The sequence below is a fragment of the Python bivittatus genome, unplaced genomic scaffold (assembly GCF_059951505.1).
Source record: "Python bivittatus isolate LINGU-HERP-01145 unplaced genomic scaffold, Pbiv_v1 ctg000070_np1212, whole genome shotgun sequence".
Classification (NCBI taxonomy): domain Eukaryota; kingdom Metazoa; phylum Chordata; class Lepidosauria; order Squamata; family Pythonidae; genus Python; species Python bivittatus.
In genome coordinates, this window is record NW_028277034.1 from 7,740,872 (window position 1) to 7,761,506 (window position 20,635).

At 38.6% G+C, this 20,635-nt stretch overlaps 1 protein-coding gene across 4 annotated transcripts in view; it reads left to right on the forward strand.

Moving 5' to 3' along the window:
• The window catches only part of ACSL1 (acyl-CoA synthetase long chain family member 1), a 41,642-nt gene that overhangs the window by 5,695 nt on the left and 15,312 nt on the right, over positions 1–20,635 (forward strand). For 3 of the 4 annotated variants that reach the window (XM_007422698.4, XM_088131724.1, XM_088131728.1), the window contains exons 2-11: positions 2,533–2,761; positions 10,084–10,198; positions 10,540–10,604; positions 11,948–12,049; positions 14,412–14,511; positions 15,023–15,201; positions 16,942–16,974; positions 17,077–17,128; positions 17,699–17,772; positions 19,945–20,022. In XM_007422698.4, the coding sequence (XP_007422760.1) occupies positions 2,567–2,761; positions 10,084–10,198; positions 10,540–10,604; positions 11,948–12,049; positions 14,412–14,511; positions 15,023–15,201; positions 16,942–16,974; positions 17,077–17,128; positions 17,699–17,772; positions 19,945–20,022 (993 nt within the window). In that variant the 5' untranslated portion in view covers positions 2,533–2,566. Of the gene's footprint in view, positions 1–2,532; positions 2,762–10,083; positions 10,199–10,539; positions 10,605–11,947; positions 12,050–14,411; positions 14,512–15,022; positions 15,202–16,941; positions 16,975–17,076; positions 17,129–17,698; positions 17,773–19,944; positions 20,023–20,073; positions 20,152–20,635 lie in introns of all 4 variants that reach the window. The other variant, XM_007422696.3, reaches the window with a different exon arrangement.

The window sequence follows — 20,635 nt, forward strand, 5'->3', positions numbered from 1 at the left end:
GCTAGCAGAAATCCTCATGAGGTACAACTGCTCGGCATGACTACTGCTGGAAAAATGCTGAATCAATTGACTGAGCAGAATCTTATCTTTCGTTATCACATTTTTTAAGTGGTACACAGACAAGTTTAAGCTTTAATGTGTGGAAATATGGGCTGAAACACAATAAACAGCAACATTAGCGCAAATAGGATTTTGTTACAGCGAGGAATATAGAACCCACTCAGAAAGTACATTGTGGTAGAGTTTAGGCTAACTGGACTAGCAAAAACAATGCAACTTGGATATGATTCAGCTTGAAGCCTAAGAAGAAAGGTATTTTACCCGGAATATTAAAGATCCAGGGAAATGGAAAGAATAAAAATTGACCAAATTGTACATTTACATGTCATATTAGTAATCATTGGCAGCTGGAGGCAAGACTTATAAAAGGTGAAACAAGGGCATGGTTATGCACCTTTAAATATTGGCTAAAGGTTCACTTTCAACCCCAAGGTCTGACAGAGCTAACATTAATAAATACGATTCCTCCTGGAAGTTCCAAATTGAGAAAAAATATATATAAATTTGGGTTTTTCAAGGGATATACTCATGCCCATGGAACCAAATCAGGCAATGACGGTGCTTAAGCAAAGAGTCCTTGATATAGAATTACAGTCAGAATAAATTTTTAAATTTTTAAAATTTAAAAATTAAATTAAATTAAATTAAAAATTAAATTAAAATTTTAAAATTTTAAATTTTTAAACTCGGTACAGCTGGGACACAGCAGTGCACATTTTAAAGCAGCATTGGACCTAGATCAATTCACGAACAATAAATTTCTAGGAGCATTTACATTACTGTGGTTCAATGTTATACCATCCGCACTGCTGGAGGCAAAATTTTGTAAAACTGCATATGCAGAAAGGTAGTGATGTAATATTGTAATGATGGTAATACTGAAACATGAACTCATTGTTATACTGTAATTTCTATTGAGACATATGCAAAGAGCTCCTAATCCTTCTTGTAATTCCATTTCCGGGACAGACTGAAGAATTTTATATGCAATTCTTACTAGCAGCTAAGGACCCCAAGGTAACTCTTCCCATTGGAAAGTTTGTTTTCACAGCTTGTAAAACCCTATGTTGCTGACAGCAAAATAGCGCAAGTACGATTGTAGATCTTTTATCTTGTGTGCTTTATTTTATTCTGTATGTTTTATCTTGTAGCTCAACTTTGTAGGTTTTATATAATACATTTTATTCAGTCTGGGTTGCTGACCTGTAATAAAGAATTTGATTTGTCATCATTGGCATGTATGCCATGCTTTTGAGTGATCAAAGCATGGCATTCATTAATCCTTACCAACAGTTCCAAAACAGACCACTTTTATCCCCGTATTGCAGATGAGGAAGGATCTCAATGAGAAGATTCTGAAAGGCTGTTCCAGGTATATCCAGGAGAACTGGGTGAATTCTAGTTGCAGTCACTTCACATGGGTGACTATGGTGAGGCTGAGGAGGTCTCCTCCTGAGCTGAAACTCAGGACCCAGCTTCAGAGATAGAGGCTGCAAGATTTTAGGGTCTGTTAGCCTGTAGGTAGATATGGAAAATAGATAGGTATTGTGTTTTCTACATTTGTTTTCAGAGCATCTCCTGTCCTAGTAGAACTGTCTACATTTGAATGTCTGGTTCAGCGTCTCCACTTTCTCCTTTTTTCTCCCTGACCAGCCTTTTTACCAGGTTTTCTTTGGCAATAGGAATAAGCTGTTGATGTGCAGTAATGAAAGTTGCTGCTAGTTGTGTGTTTCTGAAATGAGCATTGTTTCTTTGCATGCCATGTTCAGTGGGGTGTGCAGTGGGATGGCCCCGGACTCTGTTTCCATTGGCTCTCCTTCGCTCAAAGCTAAGTATGCATTTTGTCTGCGAGTAAACTTTGCCCTAGTGGGCAAAAAATGTAAGGGTGAGCATGTGACGGATGTTCTGAGAGACCTTGGCAGCAGAGCGAAACATAAGCTGAACAGACACACCAGGACTTTAAAAAGAAAAAAGAAAACCTTTGCTCTCTTTTTCCCTTATCCCAGTTAGAGATTTAAAGAGGCAAGTAGGAGAGAATTGTCTTACTGTTCTGTTGCCAGTGTGTCAAGTCATATACAAAAATATGTTTTTATATATTTGATTGCAGGGGAAGCAAGAACATCAACTCCTGATTTAAAGTAAATGCGTTGCAGCTTTTAAGGAGCTTGAGAGAGTGTTTTGCCAGAGACAAACTTTTTTTTACCATTTTAATGCAATATGCCCTTCAGCCAATAACAGTACAAAAAATGCAAATAAATATGTGCCCAAACACTGGACAGTATGGCTACTAAAGTAGGTCATTTGGCAACCTCTGTTTTAAAAAGGTCTGCCATGGAGGGATACTTTTCACTGTGGGGAGAATATAGATGTTTCTAGCTTGGTGCGGTGTTGGAAGATGCGTCCTTCCCCCCAGGGAAGAAGAAGGTTCTCTCATTCCATACTGGGCTCACCTCTTCCCTTTTTCACCAACAGATTGCAGCAGACAGAATAAAGGCATCAGATCACAATGCAAGCGCATGAATTGTTTCGGTATCTGCGAATGCCAGAACTCGGCGATGTAAGGCAGTATGTGCGCACTCTTCCAACAAACACGCTGATGGGGTTCGGTGCTTTTGCAGCCCTGACAACGTACTGGTACGCCACAAGACCTAAAGCTCTGAAACCACCATGTGACTTAGCTATGCAGTCTGTAGAAGTAGAGGTAAGCAGTCACACATTTCTGTTTCCTTCTTTACTTATTCCTTATAAGGTCTGCCACAGTAATTTTAAGAACAATCTAGGCTTCATGGAAAAGCTTTAGGTTAAGGTTTTAAGAGAAATAAATAGATCAAGACATTGTTTTAAAAATGATTAAAGAGGGCCAGTTCAGGATCCATGCAGTACTTTACATCAGTGTTTCTCAATCTCAGAGCCTTTAAGATGTGTGGACCAACTCCCAGAATACTCCAGCCAGCCATCTGACTGTAACAGACTACAATGTAAAGTCTTGTGTACTGTAATGTAGACAGTAGAAGTTGTGGAAGAACAGAACTAACTGTGGGAGAACCTTGATTCAAAGTACCCTCTCTTTTGAAGCTTAATCCATGTATTCGTGAGCTCCTTGGGCAATTTTGAAGATTGCAAATGTATTTTTTTCTCCTAAAGCATAACTGGATTTGAAAAAAAGCCAACCTGATAAAAAGTGGCTAAGCTATAGTACCCCCTGCGTCCATGGTAAACTTGAGTCCTTGCTTAGTTGCAGTCATGTGCTATGATTGAACTTGCCTTTTTTTCCCATTATGTTTCAGTAGAATTCTAGGACTCTAAGGACATGTGACTGTGATTTAAATACTCACAACCAAGCAAAACACAATCCCATTTACCATCTTCTGTTGACTGGGTCCATGTGCCTTGCAATTTAATGTAGAACATTTGGCTATAACTCAGGCAAACATTGGCCATTGTGAGCTCTATCATGGAACACATGGCATTTAGTAAATAGCATAGTTGGATGGTATTCTACAGCCATACAGTTTATAGTAAGATGCAGCTGGTAATTTAATTGGACCCTCATGAGATTTTGTGATGCATCTGTTGTACACATGGAAGCCACCTGCGGGATATAGTCTCTTTTTCAATCAGGGATGATTGCATGCAAAGGTGTCCAGACTGCATATTCAGATTCATGAAAAATACAGTACTTGACCCAAGATTCTATTTTTGCACAAATAAGCAAATAGCATTAAACGAATTATTTCACATGCATAACACCAAATAAATGATTGAGAAATATAAGCTTATTAGTGGACAGCCATCATCAGGAGGATGCAGCATCTTGTGTCTGTCTGAGATCAACTGTTAATTAGTACTGTCCCAACAATGCATTCAAGCCTAAATATTTGACTTCCTGCTAGTCAAACAAAGAGGGTATTTGTATTTGCTCTGGTAGAGTAATTACCAGCCCTTTCTGGAAATCTCTTGGCACTCCATTTTCAAATAATTGACTTTGCCTAATATTGAGCCACATGTGCAGAGGTCAAAATAGAAGTTGCTTAGTTTCACAACTGACTGCATGACCCCACAGATTTTGGCTGGCCTTGGGTAAATTTAGCCTTGCCATCTCTCTGAGCCAGAGGATTTGAACTTCACAGATGACTGCAGAGGCTAGGGTTTTATTTATTTATTTTCAAAAACTGGGTTTCTGGAACAACAGGTAGCCTTTATTTCAAACTAGTGTCCTGTCAAATTTCTGAAATACACAAGAATACAATTCCCTCACACCGGCACTCATAGAATATACATGAACATATAATACACTGCATGCACAATTATTAGGCAAGTTGTATTTTTGAGGATGAATTTCATTACTGAACAACTACAGTGCTCTCGATCAATCCAAAATGTTAATAAACCTCAAACCTGAATATTTAAGAAAGTAAAAGTGAGGTTTTGGCTTTCTTAGGAGCATATCTATGTGTGCACAATTATTGGGCAACTATTAGTGTGCAGAATTATTATGCAACTAAATGAAAAATGAAAATTCCCCCATCTCACTTGTTTATTTTCATTTGTTAAAGTGAGAATAATAAACAACTCAAAATTTACAAATAAACATTTCTGACATTTCAAACAAAAAATCAGTGACCAGTATAGCCACCCTTCTTTGCAATAACAGTCATAAGCCTTCCATTCATGGAGTCTGTCAGTTTCTTGATCTGCTGACAATCAACTTTTTGTGCAACAGCAACCACAGCCTCCTGGACACTGTTCAGAGAGGTGTACTGTTTTCCTTCACCATAAATCTCCCGTTTGAGAAGGGCCCAGAAATTCTCAATAGGGTTTAGGTCAGGTGATGAAGGGGGCCATGTCATTATTCTTTCATCTTTGAGGACTTTACTAGCTAGCCACACAGTGGAGTACTTCGATGCATGCGATAGAGCATTGTCCTGCATAAACATCATGGTCTTCTTGAAAGATGCAGACTTTTTCCTGTACCACTGCTTGAAGAAAGTGTCTTCTAAAAACTGGCAGTAGGTTTGGGAGTTGATTTTGAGTCCATCTTCAACCCAAAAAGGTCCACCTAGCTCATCTGTAATAATACCAGCCCATACCAGTACCCCACCTCCACCTTGCTGGCGTCTGAGTCGAAATGGAGCTCTGTGCCCGTTACTGATCCAGCCACAGGCCCATCCATCTAGTCCGTCGAGTCACTCTCATCTCATCAGTCCATAAAACCTTTGAAAAATCTGTCTTCAGATATTTCTTGGCCCAGTCTTGCCGTTTCAACTTATGCGTCTTGTTCAGTGGTGGTCGAGTTTCAGCCTTCCTTACCTTGGCCACGTCTCTGAGCACTGAACACCTTGTACTTCTCGGCACTCCAGGTGGGTTGCAGTTCTGGAATACGACAGCACTCAAGGATAATGGGTTCGTGGTAGCTTCACGTTTGATTCTTCTCAAATCTTTGACAGTTAATTTGTGTCCTTTTTTCTCAACATGTTTCTTGCGACCCTGTTGACTATTTGCAAGAAAATGTTTGATGGTTCTGTGGTCATGCCCCAATATCTTAGTAATTTCAAGAGTGCTGCATCCCTCTGGAAGACTTTTTACAATTTTTGACTTTTCAGAGTCAGTTAAATCTCTTTTTTGGCCCATTTTGCCTGAGGAAAAGAAGCTGCCTGATAATTATGCACACCTTGATATAGGGTGTTGATCTCCTTAGGCCACACCCTCCCTCATTACACAAATACACATCACCTGATATGCTTATATCCAATAAGCATTCAGGTTTATACAGCTTGGAGGTAGAAAATATGCATAAAAATGATGATATGGTCAAAATACTCACTTGCCTAATAATTGTGCACACAGTGTATGTCTTGCCTTCAAGGCACCAAGAGTACATGGAAACAGATTTTCTAGCATGTTTTCCTCCTGTACTAGAAGGGAGTCCAACCGTTCCATTTTGGTGTCTACAGTCTCAGCCTCATGTGATGCTTGGCTCATTAACTGTCATTGCTTCCTAGCTTGTATTTTTTTTTTTCCAAAGTGGCTAAAAGGATGTGCTTACTGGATATAACTGTGCTACAGGTATATGAGCTACAGTTTTGAAGGTGTTGCTTTATAAATGTAGGTTATATAAAAGCTAAAATTGTAAACCAGTATATATAGTTATAAATGGAATGTTTGTTTGGAAAGTATTTCATAGATAAAGAATAAGCTGGGGTTATGATTTCAATTTTTCCCTCTGTATTATATATGGATGAGAAGCCATGCTTCTGAAATTCCTGTTTTACGCACTCCCTGCAGTTCCAGGAGTCCTGGTCTTCTGACTCATTTGGTAATGAAGGAACAAACAGGAAAAATTTCCATATTTCTCATCCTTCCATCCTGTATTGTGCAGGGCTGGCAGTTATAACATTGTTTTTAATAGAGCCAGCAGGGCACTTTTCTTAACAGTAACTGCTAATGCTAATTGACACCCTTTCGTAACTTAGTAGGCAGTGCCAGTAGTTGGCAATACGTTAGAAACATCAAGTTGCCTGTGATTTAGCTGAAATGAGAGGCTGGCAATCCATGTGTCACAGGCTAGGCTGAAATGATCTGCCTCAATCAACAAGAATATTGTCCAGTCAGAAGCAGTACAATAGAAAGACAGATGTTCCCAGATTTTTTTATCCTCAAAAGTTCACCTATAGTACAGCTTGTGTGCAGTTATGGGTGCTGTGATCCAGTTCCCAACTTCTCAGTGAAGACTCTGACTAAGACCTTTGTAATTGCTGTACGTTCCACCTCGCCCATTGCCTGTAAAACAGACATGGGAAAAAGAGAGCTGTAGTGTAATTCGCAGAATGAGAACTGGCAGAGTCTCCAGAATCATGAGTTGGGAATTCCCTGGTTCAAGTCTCTCTTTTATGAACTTGCTGCAACATTTCCCAAAACATGGGGGAATGCTTTTGATCTGCTTTTTAAAGGAAAGCCAGCATTAAGTATTGGAGACTGAAAACATTAAATGCTGATGTTGAATATGCTAAATGTTTTCTTTGGCTCTGGCACTTCGTTTTATGCCATAAATCTTTAGCTGTACAGTAGTCAACTCACAGCTAGTTTTAAGGGCGTATCAAGACAGCTGGTTTAAGATCCTGTCCTCCAGTCTGTGAAGCAGCACAAAGTATGTCTGCGTAAATTTACTCTGAACCACAGCCGAGTTCTGCTTTTCCTAGTTATCAAGGCTGATTAGTAGTACTGTCCTAATATTTACTGTTTGGCAAGTTATGATGCCGCAATCGGTAGATTTCCCTGTTGACAGGAAAAACATCTACCAATCATTCTAACATGACCTGGAACTGGAGCTGGAGGAGGAGGTGAGTTTGACAGATGGCTGGAGCAGTGAATATAACCATCTATCACAACCTGATTTGTGGGGTTGGTGACAGCTTTCTGTTTCTGTTTTACTGAGATCCCCCCACTCCCACCCCAGATTATCTGTCGAGCCTTATCCACAGGGATGGGATGTCAAAGATTGCAGTCTTCCTCCCCCACTCCTGTGGATCAGGTCTCAGGGACAGATCCCAGGAAATCATGCAAGGCTATGCCCTTGAGGTTCACTGGGAAGCCCCTATCTCACTTGATCTGTTGACATGCCACGTAGGAATCTGGGAGGTGAGAATATTACTTCAGTCATGCCCTCTCCTTCCAAATCCCCAGTGTTCCTTACCACAAATTGCACAGAATGTGGCACTGGCAGAAAAGGAAGAACTCTCTCACTTAGCCACAGCCAATCCTCAGTGCTGTGTGTTGACTGCTACCCCTACCTGACAACGTTCTGCTTTAGGGATCTGAGAGTGGAGAATAAATATGACTATACTCTTTCACCTTCCTTTCAGCCACTGCCCACTGCAGGCCACTTGGGATGAGTGGGCAAGCCCATATCTGTTCAAAGCAGCCACTAGAAGTGGGGCAGATCCTACTCCTGTAGTGTCATTACCTCAGTCATTGCTGAAGAGCCACACGTCACGCAAGCTGCACGGCGTGTTTGGGAAGAAAATAGAAAATGCCACTTTAAGTTCATTTCAGAAAAACCCAAATCACTAGTCTCAGCTATGAGCTAAAGATGAGAGGAAGGCTGCCTTGTGCACAGGTGTCCTTCAAGAATAGTGGGCCAGACATCCTCAAACCAAAGAATAGGGGGACATATAAATGTGTCTTAAGTCTACTGAGAATGCTTGAAAGCAATGTAAATAAAGTAAACGTTGAAGAGCAGTGTAAATAGAATTGAGTCTCAGTGGAATGTTCAGATCTTCTTTCTGTTGGACTTAAGACTTCATAATGTGAGCATTGCATATCTTTATGATACAGGCAAACCTGCCTTGTGGAGCTCATATCTGTATCTAAAGATATCTATATATGATTATACACACATACACTAGGCTGTCAAATGTGAAAAAAGATTGTCAGAATGGAGCCTATAAATTATCATTCTAGTAGAAGCTGGCTTATGTATAATGTTTGTCAGACAGGAGCAATGCAGTTGTATTTTAAGTGTCTTGTTTTGGTTGCTTGATAATCAGCACAAACTACATAATAATGGGTATTCATGATACTTCCACTTACTGTTCTCTTCAAAGTTTGCCCTAATGAAGATATTTATAACTTGCAGATCATACCAGTTTAAAAAGAAATGACTTAAAGCAAAAAATAAAAAGTTATACAAATATTGCAACATAATCTTATTTTTCTATATTTTTCCAAAACCAATCTGGCTTTAGTAGCAGTAGGAGATCAGAAAATTAGTAGTACATGTAAGCGGGGCAAAAGGCAATGGCATTTTTATTTTAAATCTTGAAATTGGGAGAAGTGTAACAGGGGCAGAATCTCTTTTGCCTTGTTACATCCTTTCCCTTTATAGCATTTTGATTGATGATCATGTGCCATCAAATCAGTGTCGACTCTTAGCGACCACATGGATAGATTTTCTCCATGATGATCTGTCCCTCATGTGGTCTTTTAGTTCTTCTAATGGTGCATTCATTGCCACTGTAACTGAGTCTATCCACCTTGCTGCAGGTCGTTGTCTTCTCTTTCCTTATACCTTTAGCATTTTGATACAAGCTTTAAATATATAACTTGTACATAGGTAAGTCTTGAGGTCACTAGAGAGTACAAGCAAAGGAAATCATGGAAATAGTGGCAGAGGGAACATCCTGATAGGCTTCAGCAGTTAGGAGGTTGAGCAGTTAGCAGCAATGAAGGACACAATGATTCACTGCACTTTTTGAGTTTAGACCCCTTGCTTGAGAGGTGCAAAGAAGAAGAAATTCAAAAAATGTAGTTTTATAGTCAGGTAAAGTTCAGTCTCAATTGAGCTCTGAAAGACTTAATCTTTTAAGTAGCGAGGGAAGGATCCAGCAATGTTGAGGATGTATTTGAATAGTAGTAGAAAAGCAAGGAGGGAAATTCAAGGATAAAGGAACAAGAAGGAAGAAAAATATGGATGTAGGCTTTTATAAAACTCAACATGGTTATATAAGTAGTACAGCAACAAAAGGAACAAGGAAAAAAAGAACCCTTCTTAAAGTATAGCATAAAATATAAAAAATTAACAGTGAAAGCTACATAAATATACAATTTCCACAACAAAACTAACACACACCATAATAAATTGTGTTGGTTTCTCCTATTTAAATAGATTAACAGAAATGATTCTAGTCATTCCTGAGCTTACATTTCCATTCATCTAGAATATGCAGTCAGATTAAATTATTGACACTAAGTCTTATGATTTGCACTTCAATTAAATAGAATTTACCTGGGATTTAACACTAGCTTTAGATGGTTTCCCTTGACACCGGGCTAGGAACAAATTGACCTAATATCTGTTATATGTGTATGTCTAGTTCTTACCTGGTGTTCACTTTTTCATTGGCATGTTTCCTAATTTGATAAGCAGTTCAGAAGTTAACATAGTTTGATTACTGCATGATCACAGAAAAAGTTGCACAGAGGTTGTGCAGAAATATATATGTGTTTTACTTCCATTTCATGTAGGGTGAAGAGTATGCCAGGCGATCAGCACTACTTGATAATGATGAGCCACTTGTTAACTACTATGATGATGTGACAACGGTTTATGAAATCTTCCAAAGGGGAATGCATGTGTCAAGTGAGTATTGAACATTTGGGATAGAAGAATAATTCTGAAAGGAGCAGTATCTTATAGACTTTCATGGAGTCATATCAGTAAACCAGTTATGAACATCCATATACTGTGGTTCCAACTACTAGAAGCCTAAACTTTCAGGACCTGAGAGTTAACATTTGAAGTTAGATCACTTATGAGGCCTGTGTATCAATTCTCTGTGAAATGGAACCTAGCACATAAATTTCAATTTTAGTATTCTAACATAAAAATCTAGAACTGAGCTACTTGGTTATTGAATCTAGCTTTCTGTTTCATTTTATTTATTTTTAAAATGTATCATTTTGAACTTTAAATCACTACAGACAATGGACCCTGTTTGGGTGTAAGGAAACCAGATCAGCCATATGAATGGATTTCTTACAAGGAGGTAAGTGGGTATGCAAATGTGTATGCGGCTGTGATGAAATGATAGATTACATGCATTTTATCAAAGCAAACAAAGGTAGTCCTCACTTAACAACCATTTGTTTAGCAACTGTTCAAAGTTACGACAGTGCTAAAACTACTTATGACCAGTCCTTGCAGTTATGAGCATCGTAGTGCCCCTGCGGTCACGTGATTGTGATCCTGGCACTTGGCATCCAGCTCACACTTACGATGGTTGCAGAATCCCAGAGTCATGTGATTGCCATTTACAACCTTTCCAGCCGGCTTCCAGCAAGCAGAATCAATGGGGAACTGCATGATTCACTTAACAACCATGTGATTCGCTTAATGACTGCTGCAAAAAGGTAAAATCGGGTGCGGTCACATGATGCATCGCTTAATGACCGCCCCATTTAACGACAAATTTTCCAGTCCCTACTGTGGTCATTAAGCAAAAGAATTAATTAGACCTTTCCTTATATGGAAAATAGCCGGAAAGGTGAGGGAAAGAGGGGAGATGCAACTGAGAATTGGATAGCTTGAAAAGAAGAATGGAAATTGAGATAAAAATGAAGAGAGAGGCAGCAGTAGTTCTTGTGATAAATTAATTATTCTGTAATAAGAATGGAGGGGAAGTTTTGTTTTATGTATTTTTTTTTATTTTTGGGTGCCTTCAAGTCAGTCTTGACTCCTGGCGACTGCCTGGACAAGTCCCCGCAGTTTTCTTGGCACAATTTCGAAAGTGTTTGCCATTGCCTGCTTCCAAGGGCTGAGAGAAAATGACTGGCCCAGGGTCACCCAGCTGGCCTTGTGCCTAAGGTCTCTCGGTTTCTAGCCTGATGCCTTAACCACTACACCAAACTGGCTGTCCTTTTGATAATATGCCTTTTTAAAAAGAAAAAGAAACTGTGCATCACGTGCTCTGTATCCATACAGCACTGTTGTAAATTAAGCTTTAATTGTTCATAATTAACTAGTCTTCTGACTGAATGCTAGAATATACCAGTCATCTATTACCTAAGATACCTTGAAAAGAATCAACAGGAGAGAAGGTAACTCTATCAGTTTTGATGTGAACATCAGTTCGATAAGACACAGAAGCAAAACTTTTGTTCAACTGTGACTGGGATCCATATACTGCACACCTCTCTTCATCATCCTTCCATTTAGGCATCTTCTTTCTTAAGCAGAATCCCATCCTGTTTGAATGTATTGGCATGTATATAAAACGTGTTCAGTGGTTAGATGTTATAGAATGAGATAAAAGGAGCCTGAAAGCCATAAATGACCAACTATATTAACAGGGGCGTTTGTTTTCTCTCGCCCCTATCCCCACCCACCCAGGCTGCAGAAAGAGCAGAATGTGTTGGTTCAGCCCTTCTCCATAGAGGCTTCAAGCCATCTCCGGACCAGTACATAGGAATCTTCTCCCAGAACAGATCTGAGGTAATCAAAGATCATTCATGTAACAAATTTTATTGAAAAGGACTGTTTGAAAATATGGTTGTAGCGTTCAGTAAAATGTTCCCAGGGACACATGTAGGCCACGGAGAGCCTGTCCTGATAGGCAAGACCTTTCCCTTGAAAGATACGGCTTCGCTTACTTGGTCAAGTTGCCCATAATTAATGCTGCTTTTCACTGAACTTCAGGAATCTTGGCAGTATGGGAGGCTACTGAAATCTTCTGTGTGCAATATTATTGCCATAGTTAAAAATTAGTGGTAAATCCTATTTAGTGCAATTAATTACTTTTGCTCCTGACAGGCCTTTAGAAGCAGGAGATACCTGTTTTGTTTTTTTAAATGTTATATGAATTATAGATAGGGCAACCTTAGATTTGAAATTGGAGATCACAAAATTGAGTCTGAACTATGACAGCTAAGATGTAGGATGTTTTGTTTATACAAATACTGGTTCAGTTTGCTTTTTTTAAGCTTTTCTTGAAATAACTCTTACGTATTTGTGAGTTTAATGCTCACATGAAGTCTTCCCCTGACCTGATCCAGAAGAATAGGTTAAACTAGGTGCGAAAGGTATCAGATTTTTGTTCATAAAGCTTGTAAGTTCCTAGCCTCTTCTCTTAGCTACATTTAACTTGCCTGTCCTATTATCCCTTGCTTCAATCAGCCTCACCCAGGAGTTTATAATATTGGAACTGTACTCACATGGCAAAATAATGTTTAGTTTTCATTGCAAAACATCACTCTGTTAATCCATTAACTTATATTCCTATGATACAACAGCTCTCAATTTTAGGTACAAAGAAGTAGTCTATCCTCTATTCTGTACAGGAACTTTAATACAATAGCTATTTACCTATATATTTATACATACCTTTTCTTTTTAGTTTCCTTGTATTCCATGTTCAGTAATCTAAATGTGTAGATTTAATCTAGTGTTAGGTATCTACTTTCCACATCCCCATTGTGTAGGCTGCAGTGTAATTCTTTTATGTCCTAACATATTATGACATTGTAGATTTGAGCTTGGTGACTGTGTAATTACCCAATCTACGGAAGATATATATATTTTTTGTTAACATGTTCACCCAACACATGTGTAGCCCATTTAGAGTGCTAAAATTAGTAAATTAAATGCCCAGGTGCTAAACAAAAACATAAAACCTTAGTTCAGATATCCTGTACTTTTAACCAAGTAGGAATGGTGTCACTTAAGAGTCCTTTTACTGCTATTACCTCCTCTGAAAAAAAAATAGCTTATAAAATCAAAACCAGATTCACTTGTCTACATAGATGTTCGCAAGGGAGGGGCAAGTAATGAAATGTACATCACAATGTCACAACACCAATCCTATGATTTAAATACTTGTGTCTGACACTGGGACTCAAATACAAAAGAGCAGGATTTGTGTTATGAATTTTTCATCATTTTCATGTAATTGTGGTTAGTGAATGCTTATGGTAGTTAATAGCATAATGCTTATCAACCATTTTATTTTTATATATTTCCTTTATAGCTTAGTACATTTATTTGCTACTAGAAGGTTACTGTATTTTTCCATCTACAAGACACCCCCATGTACAAGACGACCCCCACTTTTCCAACCCAAAATTAAGAAATCAATATTTTAAAGTTAAAGCAGAACACATTTTTATTTAGTAATTAGGTAATATTTACATGATACACTCAGTGGGAGGAGGTCCAAACTGTCTCTCTGCAGCTCTGTTTCCAGGCTCTTTTGCATAACTGATTACATTCAATCACGAGTGAAACTGCCGATAGCTTGTCTCTGCAGACAGACTTCCTCCAATTGGTTTGTACAGCATCAGCTGATGTCAGTTACATAAGGCTCGTGATTGGAGGAAGTCTGTCTGCAGAGACAAACTATTTCACTTGTGATTGGAGGCTCGTGATTGGAGGAAGCCTGTTTGCAGAGACAAAGTATGGGCAGTTTCGCAACATGCGGTTGTCTCCTCGGTTTTCTTCCTTGCATAAGACGCCCTTCAATTTTTAGTGTAACGATTTTAGAAAAAAGTATCGTCTTATAGATGGAAAAATACGGTATATAAGTAAACATATCTCTAGGATACTCAAGTGGACTATGTTTCCCAGATGTACTGTGCTGGTTATTTAAAGAATTGCACTTTCTCTGTAGTTTTTATGTGTTTGTAGATAAAACCAGTATTTTCCATACATGGAATTTCCCATACTGCCTTTGTGAAAAACCTTTTTTGAAAAATAAGGAGGCCAATACTTTCAAGACAGTGTGAAAATATTAACATAGTGGAGCTGCTTATAGTGTTAAGCTTTGCAAATAAATCCTACCTTATCTGTGCTCCTCTTGCAGTGGGTTATCATTGAACAAGGATGCTACACTTACTCGATGGTGATTGTACCGCTCTATGACACTCTTGGAACAGATGCTATCACTTTTATTGTAAATATAGGTAGGTTCTGAACTCTTCAATTCCTAAATGCATATATCTGCAATGTTGCAGATATTAAAAACCCACACTCTGGTGAGTCTGAACATCAATGAATACGATTTAGGTTACAATGCTAATTTATCTTGAAAGCTGCTATAGCAATAAAACTAGGATCAAGTTGTCTCTAGCACCATTAAGACTGACTGTAGTAAATCAGTACAGAAAATCTGGCTGTCTCTGTTTTGGTTTAGAACAGCTTGATACAAGAAGCAGTTTTAATAAAATTCCATTAGGTAGCTCATGTTAGTCTGCAAAGAGAGAGAGACAGACAGACAGAGACAGAGAGAGACTTGCATCAAAGGAAATGCAAACTAAGGTTACAGTATGCAGACTACTCCAGATTTTGGTTACAGATTCTTTCCTGCAAGTCAGTTGGACTCTGTGACAAGGTAACCCACTATCTTATTATAGAATCCAATCAATTTCTAACTACTCAGATTTGAATTCATGTCCCTTTTTCTTTTCAATTTAGCTGATATAACACTGGTCTTCTGTGATAAATCAGAGAAAGCTAAACTACTTCTGGATAGCACTGAGAATGGAGGAATATCAGTCCTTAAAACAATTGTGATCATGGATCCCTTCGACAGAGACCTTGTGGCTCGTGGAAAAAAATGTGGTGTAGATGTCATCAGCATGAAAGAATTTGAGGTAAATAAAGCAGATTTTAGGAGTGAAATACAGTACCTGACTTGAAATAAGAAAGCAAGAAGCTTTAGCCTGTTACAAAACACTGATCTTTCACCAACTGAGTAAAGTATAAAGGTTGGACTTCTATAACAAAACCCCCAAAGTCCTGGCAATTTAGACATTTTTCTTGGTATTTCACAACATTTAGATGACCCTAAACCAGTGTTTCTTGACCTTGGCAAGTTTAAGATGTGTGGACTTCAACTCCCAGAATTCCTCAGCCAACCATCTGGGAGTTGAAGTCCACACATCTTAAACTTGCCAAGGTTGAGAAACACTGCCCTAAACACTTATATGTCCAATATGCTGGTTCTTTCCATTATGAAAAAAAATGATAAGAATTCAAATAAATTGATTAAATGTCACTGCAGCAAGGATGAGTAATGGTCTCATAATATGTAAAATGATGCTTTATAACATGCATTAAGGTTCTGATGAAATTTTCTAGTACGTTTTTAAGCTGTATTCTCCGCCATCAAATGGGGCCTACTTTACTTGCCTAAATAAAATTCAGTGCAACTTTTGAAACAATATACAGGTAGTCCTCGCTTAACAACCATTTGTTCAGTGACCATTCGAAATTACAACAGTGCTGAAAAAATGGACTTACAACCTGTGCCTGAAGTTATGGCCATTGCAGCACCCCTGCAGTTATGTGATTGAAATTTGGGCACTTAGCAGCCTGCCCACACTTACATTCTACTTGGAGAAGGAATGGGGCATGCGATTAGGAGAATGAGGTCTTCCAAATCACCATGAGAACAGGGCTTCTGCCATTCTCCAAATAGTGCACCCGTTCTCACAGGACCTGGGAAAGACCAGAAAGTTTCTTCTGAAGGATCGTGAGAATTGGGCGTGTGATTTGGAGAAGGAATGAAGCAAGTGGTTTGGAGAACACCACAAACAGCCTCAGGAAGAAGGCCTGGCATAGCCAGCAGTTGCCTCACCTACAGTAGGGTCAGGCTGGGTGTGCCTCATCAGCAGTGGGAGGAAACCGGCGAAGGTCAGCTGAGGGCCGCAGAGCCTATGGACCACAGGGGGGGCAACTGGGGCTTTGCACAATGGTGCTATGGTGGCTGGCCCTGGTGTGGGGCTTGAGGCAGCATTTCTAAGTAGCAGCAGCAGTAGTAGAGCTGAAGTATAGGCCTGGGGACAATGGCAGTTGGCTGAGACTACCGAATCCCCCAGGCCTCTACTTCAGCCCAGCCCTGGCGCTGCTGCCACCAAGTGCCACTGTGCAGGGCGGCCAAAAGGGCATAGATGGGGGGAGATAGGTGGGGGGAGTTGCAGCGCCCCTGCAGTTGTAAGTGCTGCTGGGCCGGGCTGGGGCGGCTGAGGCTTCTAGGGATAGCTGCTTTGTGTCACACTGCAACACCCACTCCACACATTGCACGGGGCCTGTGCCAGGCCTCCCAAGACATCCCTCAACCCCCTGCAGCATCCCTATGCTCCTTACCTGGGACTCCCTCTGCTTAATGACCTGCAATTATCGGTTAACAATGGCAGTGGGGAGTGCTGGGATTGTGGTCACTAAGCGAAGCAGTCACGTGACATCTCGCTTTGCAACTGCATTGTTTAGCAATAGAAATTCCAGTCCCAATTGTGGTTGTTAAGCGAGGACTACCTGCACATGAAAGTTTTGGGAACCACAAAGGTGATTTTAATTTCCTATCTAATTTGCTTTTTTTCTTTTTTTCAAAGGCGTTAGGAAGAGCCCACAAACACAAACCTGTTGTAAGTACCATGTAGCTTCTGATATACATGATGGGTATTTTTAAAATCCTTATTGTGCTGGCTTAAAAAGAAGGGTACTAGAGATTTCTCTCTTTTTCTTAGCTTCCACAAGCAGAAGACCTAGCCATAATCTGTTTCACAAGTGGAACTACAGGTATGCCTTCCTCAGAATTGATATTAGAAACAAAAAAAAGTGATAAAGAAGAATTCTTTTCTATCTTTTAGATTTTTTTTAGAATTTTATACCATCTTTCTTATTTTTATTTTCTTGTTGTAACGGCTGAAATTTAATGCTCAGATAAACTGTAGGCATTGCTTATAGGTACCACCACATTCTAAACATGCATTCATATTTTGAGATCCCTGTAATACAGTATCATGTAGAAGAACCATGCTAAAATTTATTTTATAATTGTAATAGATTATAAAACATATTATTATGAATTCTAGCTTTGATACTATTTAAAAGATTCCAGTTGCTCCTAGGAAGGATGGGTGGTAAATTATGTGGAGAAGGGAAGGTTATCCAGGATTTTATAGAATCTCTGTCTCTCTTGAATGTTCCTTCATGAGCTGTTGATATGTGAGCGAATAGAACCACTTACCTGGATTCATTACGCAACCTATTTTTAAGCTCTTGCTTACATGTACAAGAATTCTCAGAAGCCCATTTAGAAATGTGATGCCTTTGCTCTTTCAAATCTTAACACCTTTTTCCTCACAGGAAACCCTAAGGGAGCCATGATTACTCACCAAAATATAGTGAGCAATATGTCTGCATTTGTGAAAGCAACAGAGGTAAAGTTTGCTGATTCAGAGTTTTTAAGACCTTGGAGTGTAGCTCACTTGCAGAAGAAGTAATTAACCTTTTACAGAAGTAAATTTATCTCAGTTTTAGCAACCTGATGTGATCAGTTTATTGGAGACAAAGAACTGCAGCTTTCACTTCCAATTTTGGAATTAAGTTTAGGAAAAAATCAGTATTTTCCATTTTATTAATGCCGCTTTTTAAAAAAAGTGAAACCTGTATTACTCTATGTGTTAGATCGGTACTACTGGGACTGCTGGGTTTTATAATACTTCCTATCCAGGGAATTTAAATTAAAAATGAGATGGAATATATAATACATATATGCCTGTTAATATTTTAAAAACTTGATATTTCTATTATACTAAGTGTTCTAGTGCTTAATATGATATTCCAGCAATACAGGTAGTCCCCAGTTTAAGAACAAGTTCTGTTCCCAAGGTCTGTCTTTAAGTTGATTTGTATGTAAGCTGGAAAAGTATTACTGTATAATACTGTATAAGTAGTATTGTGTAATTAACTTGAACCATTGTGTATTTATCTCAAATTATTGTGTATTTAACTCAAATTTTGCTTCAATAGGCTCCTTTCTTAACTATACCAGGCATTCTTAACCTGGGGACTAGCTGTATTTACAAAAAGTTAGGGATGTTAGAATTTCAGTATTACTAAAGTGAAGTAAGAAGGTATTTGGAATAGCTTGCTTACGATGAAAGCAAATGAAATGTTGGCTGTCTTGGTTTGTATGCTTAACTGTCTTCTTCCTAGCTTTTTAAGTTATCTAACCAGTCACCTAAGTTGTCTAATATTATTTCCATAGCATCAACTGTGGCTTCTCTATTTTACAGATTGTCATCTTAACCGAATGTTTTAAGAGTTCTGCCTAGTTCAGGATGGGGTGGGAGGGTAAAGAGTTAATACAACCAAAAGGAAATTCTTGGAAAAAGGACACCTACACTGTTATGAACATCTCTTAATTTTTTCATAGGAAAGTATCCAAATTTTAAGTGACCACTGAATGGATTTGAGCTAAATTCAGGCTTGATTTATAATTCAATAAGAAAATTCTGCTTTCTGTAAGCCATGTTTTATTCTCTCTGGTGTCTCTGGTACGTCTCTGGTGCATCTTGGTCTCTGCACATATATCATACTATCTTCATGTGCTTAAGTTCTTCCTGATTCTATCTTGATTGCAACTCTGAAGCTAAATCAATTTTTCTAAAACAATTGATAATCAAAGAGCAGCTCGAAGTTTCTTAACCAGTCCTTTACAACCCAGTATTCTCCATCATATTAAGATTTAGCTTCTAAAATTCCAGACCACCTCCCAATGTATCTGGAGGACTATCCACATAAAGCATTAGGTACTAAATGCTTTGTGCCATGTATGTGTATGGCAAGATCTTTGGGCCTGAAGCAAAAGAAGTTGTAATCTAACTAGTCAGTGCCTTATCTCTAAAAGAGAAGCACATAAGCTGTACGCTCATCTCAGATTAGTATTAGGTTTATCCGTATTCTCTCATCTTACTGATTATTACTTAATACTTATTAACAGAAATACCAGTGAATGATGTACAATTGAGAATAGTACTCTGTATTTCCCTAACTTACCATTTAGCGTGCTATTGCTATGATCACAATTTAACCAACAAATAAGACATACTGTAAATATAAATATAAGTGTAATTATAGCTAAGTTATTAGAATCTTCATGCTGAAGTTTGTTGCTCCAGTTTAGAGGGATAATGCATTGACTTAATGCGGTTCTGCAACATCACACATGCTTTCTTTTTGTAAAATAAATGATATGGTGTAATATGTCATATGTTGTTCATCTGAGGTTGTATTTACCTACTTTAGAGAACTGCTAAGGACCAGATGATTTTTATTATGTCCTGATACGTAAAACCATAGAACTCAAAGAGGGCGAACTTTCTTTTTCACACGACTGAGCTGTATAATTGTAGAACAGGCATACAGCATTAATCTTGGTGGTTTAGTGGACTAAACTGTTCTTATTTCCCATTCTTTCTAATGCTTTGGTGATCATGTGTATTGATTTTGTTTTTACTTGGCTTGGGAGTGGCAGCTTTTTGTTTTAAAAAATATTCTTGTGTAATGAGTTTCTTCTTTCTTTTTCTTGCTGGTGCTTCTGCTGACAGAAAGCAGTTTTCCCTTGTCCTGAAGACACCTTAATCTCCTTCTTACCCCTGGCCCATATGTTTGAAAGAATTGTGGAGGTAGGCATCTGTATTTTTAATGTCATTTTTAAGTAGTTTCATCTTTTGCAGAGTGGATATGTGACAGGCCCAAGTGACACACAAATTTCCTATCTGCCTCTTGCACATATGTTTGAAAGAATAGTCCAGGTAAGTCTCTTGTTGGGAAAACAATATATGCCAACCTACCTACAACAAATAAATCTGTCTCAGATTAATGTGATTTAACCAGCCTTTCTTAATGTTAGTTCCCCAAATATAATTGGGAATATATAATTCCCATCAAATCCACTCTCTGCCATTGAAGTTAAATGGGTGACTTAGGGTAATTGCTCTTTCTTAACCCAGCCACCCTATACGGGTGTGGGTAAACTTGGAGAAGAAAGTTTGACGTATGCTGCCTTCAGCTCTTGGAGGAAAGATAGGGTATATATGTAAAAAATAACAACAACAGCCCCCTGCCAGTTTGATCAGTGGTTAGGGATCACAGCAGGCCCAACAATATGTAGGAACCCAGAGCTGGAACTTTTGAAATTTACTGAAGTAAATTCACTTTCTTAATCTGATAGTGACTTCCTGAAAATCAGGAAAGATGGGATATCAGTGTATGCTACCTTGAGTTCTCAGAGGAAGA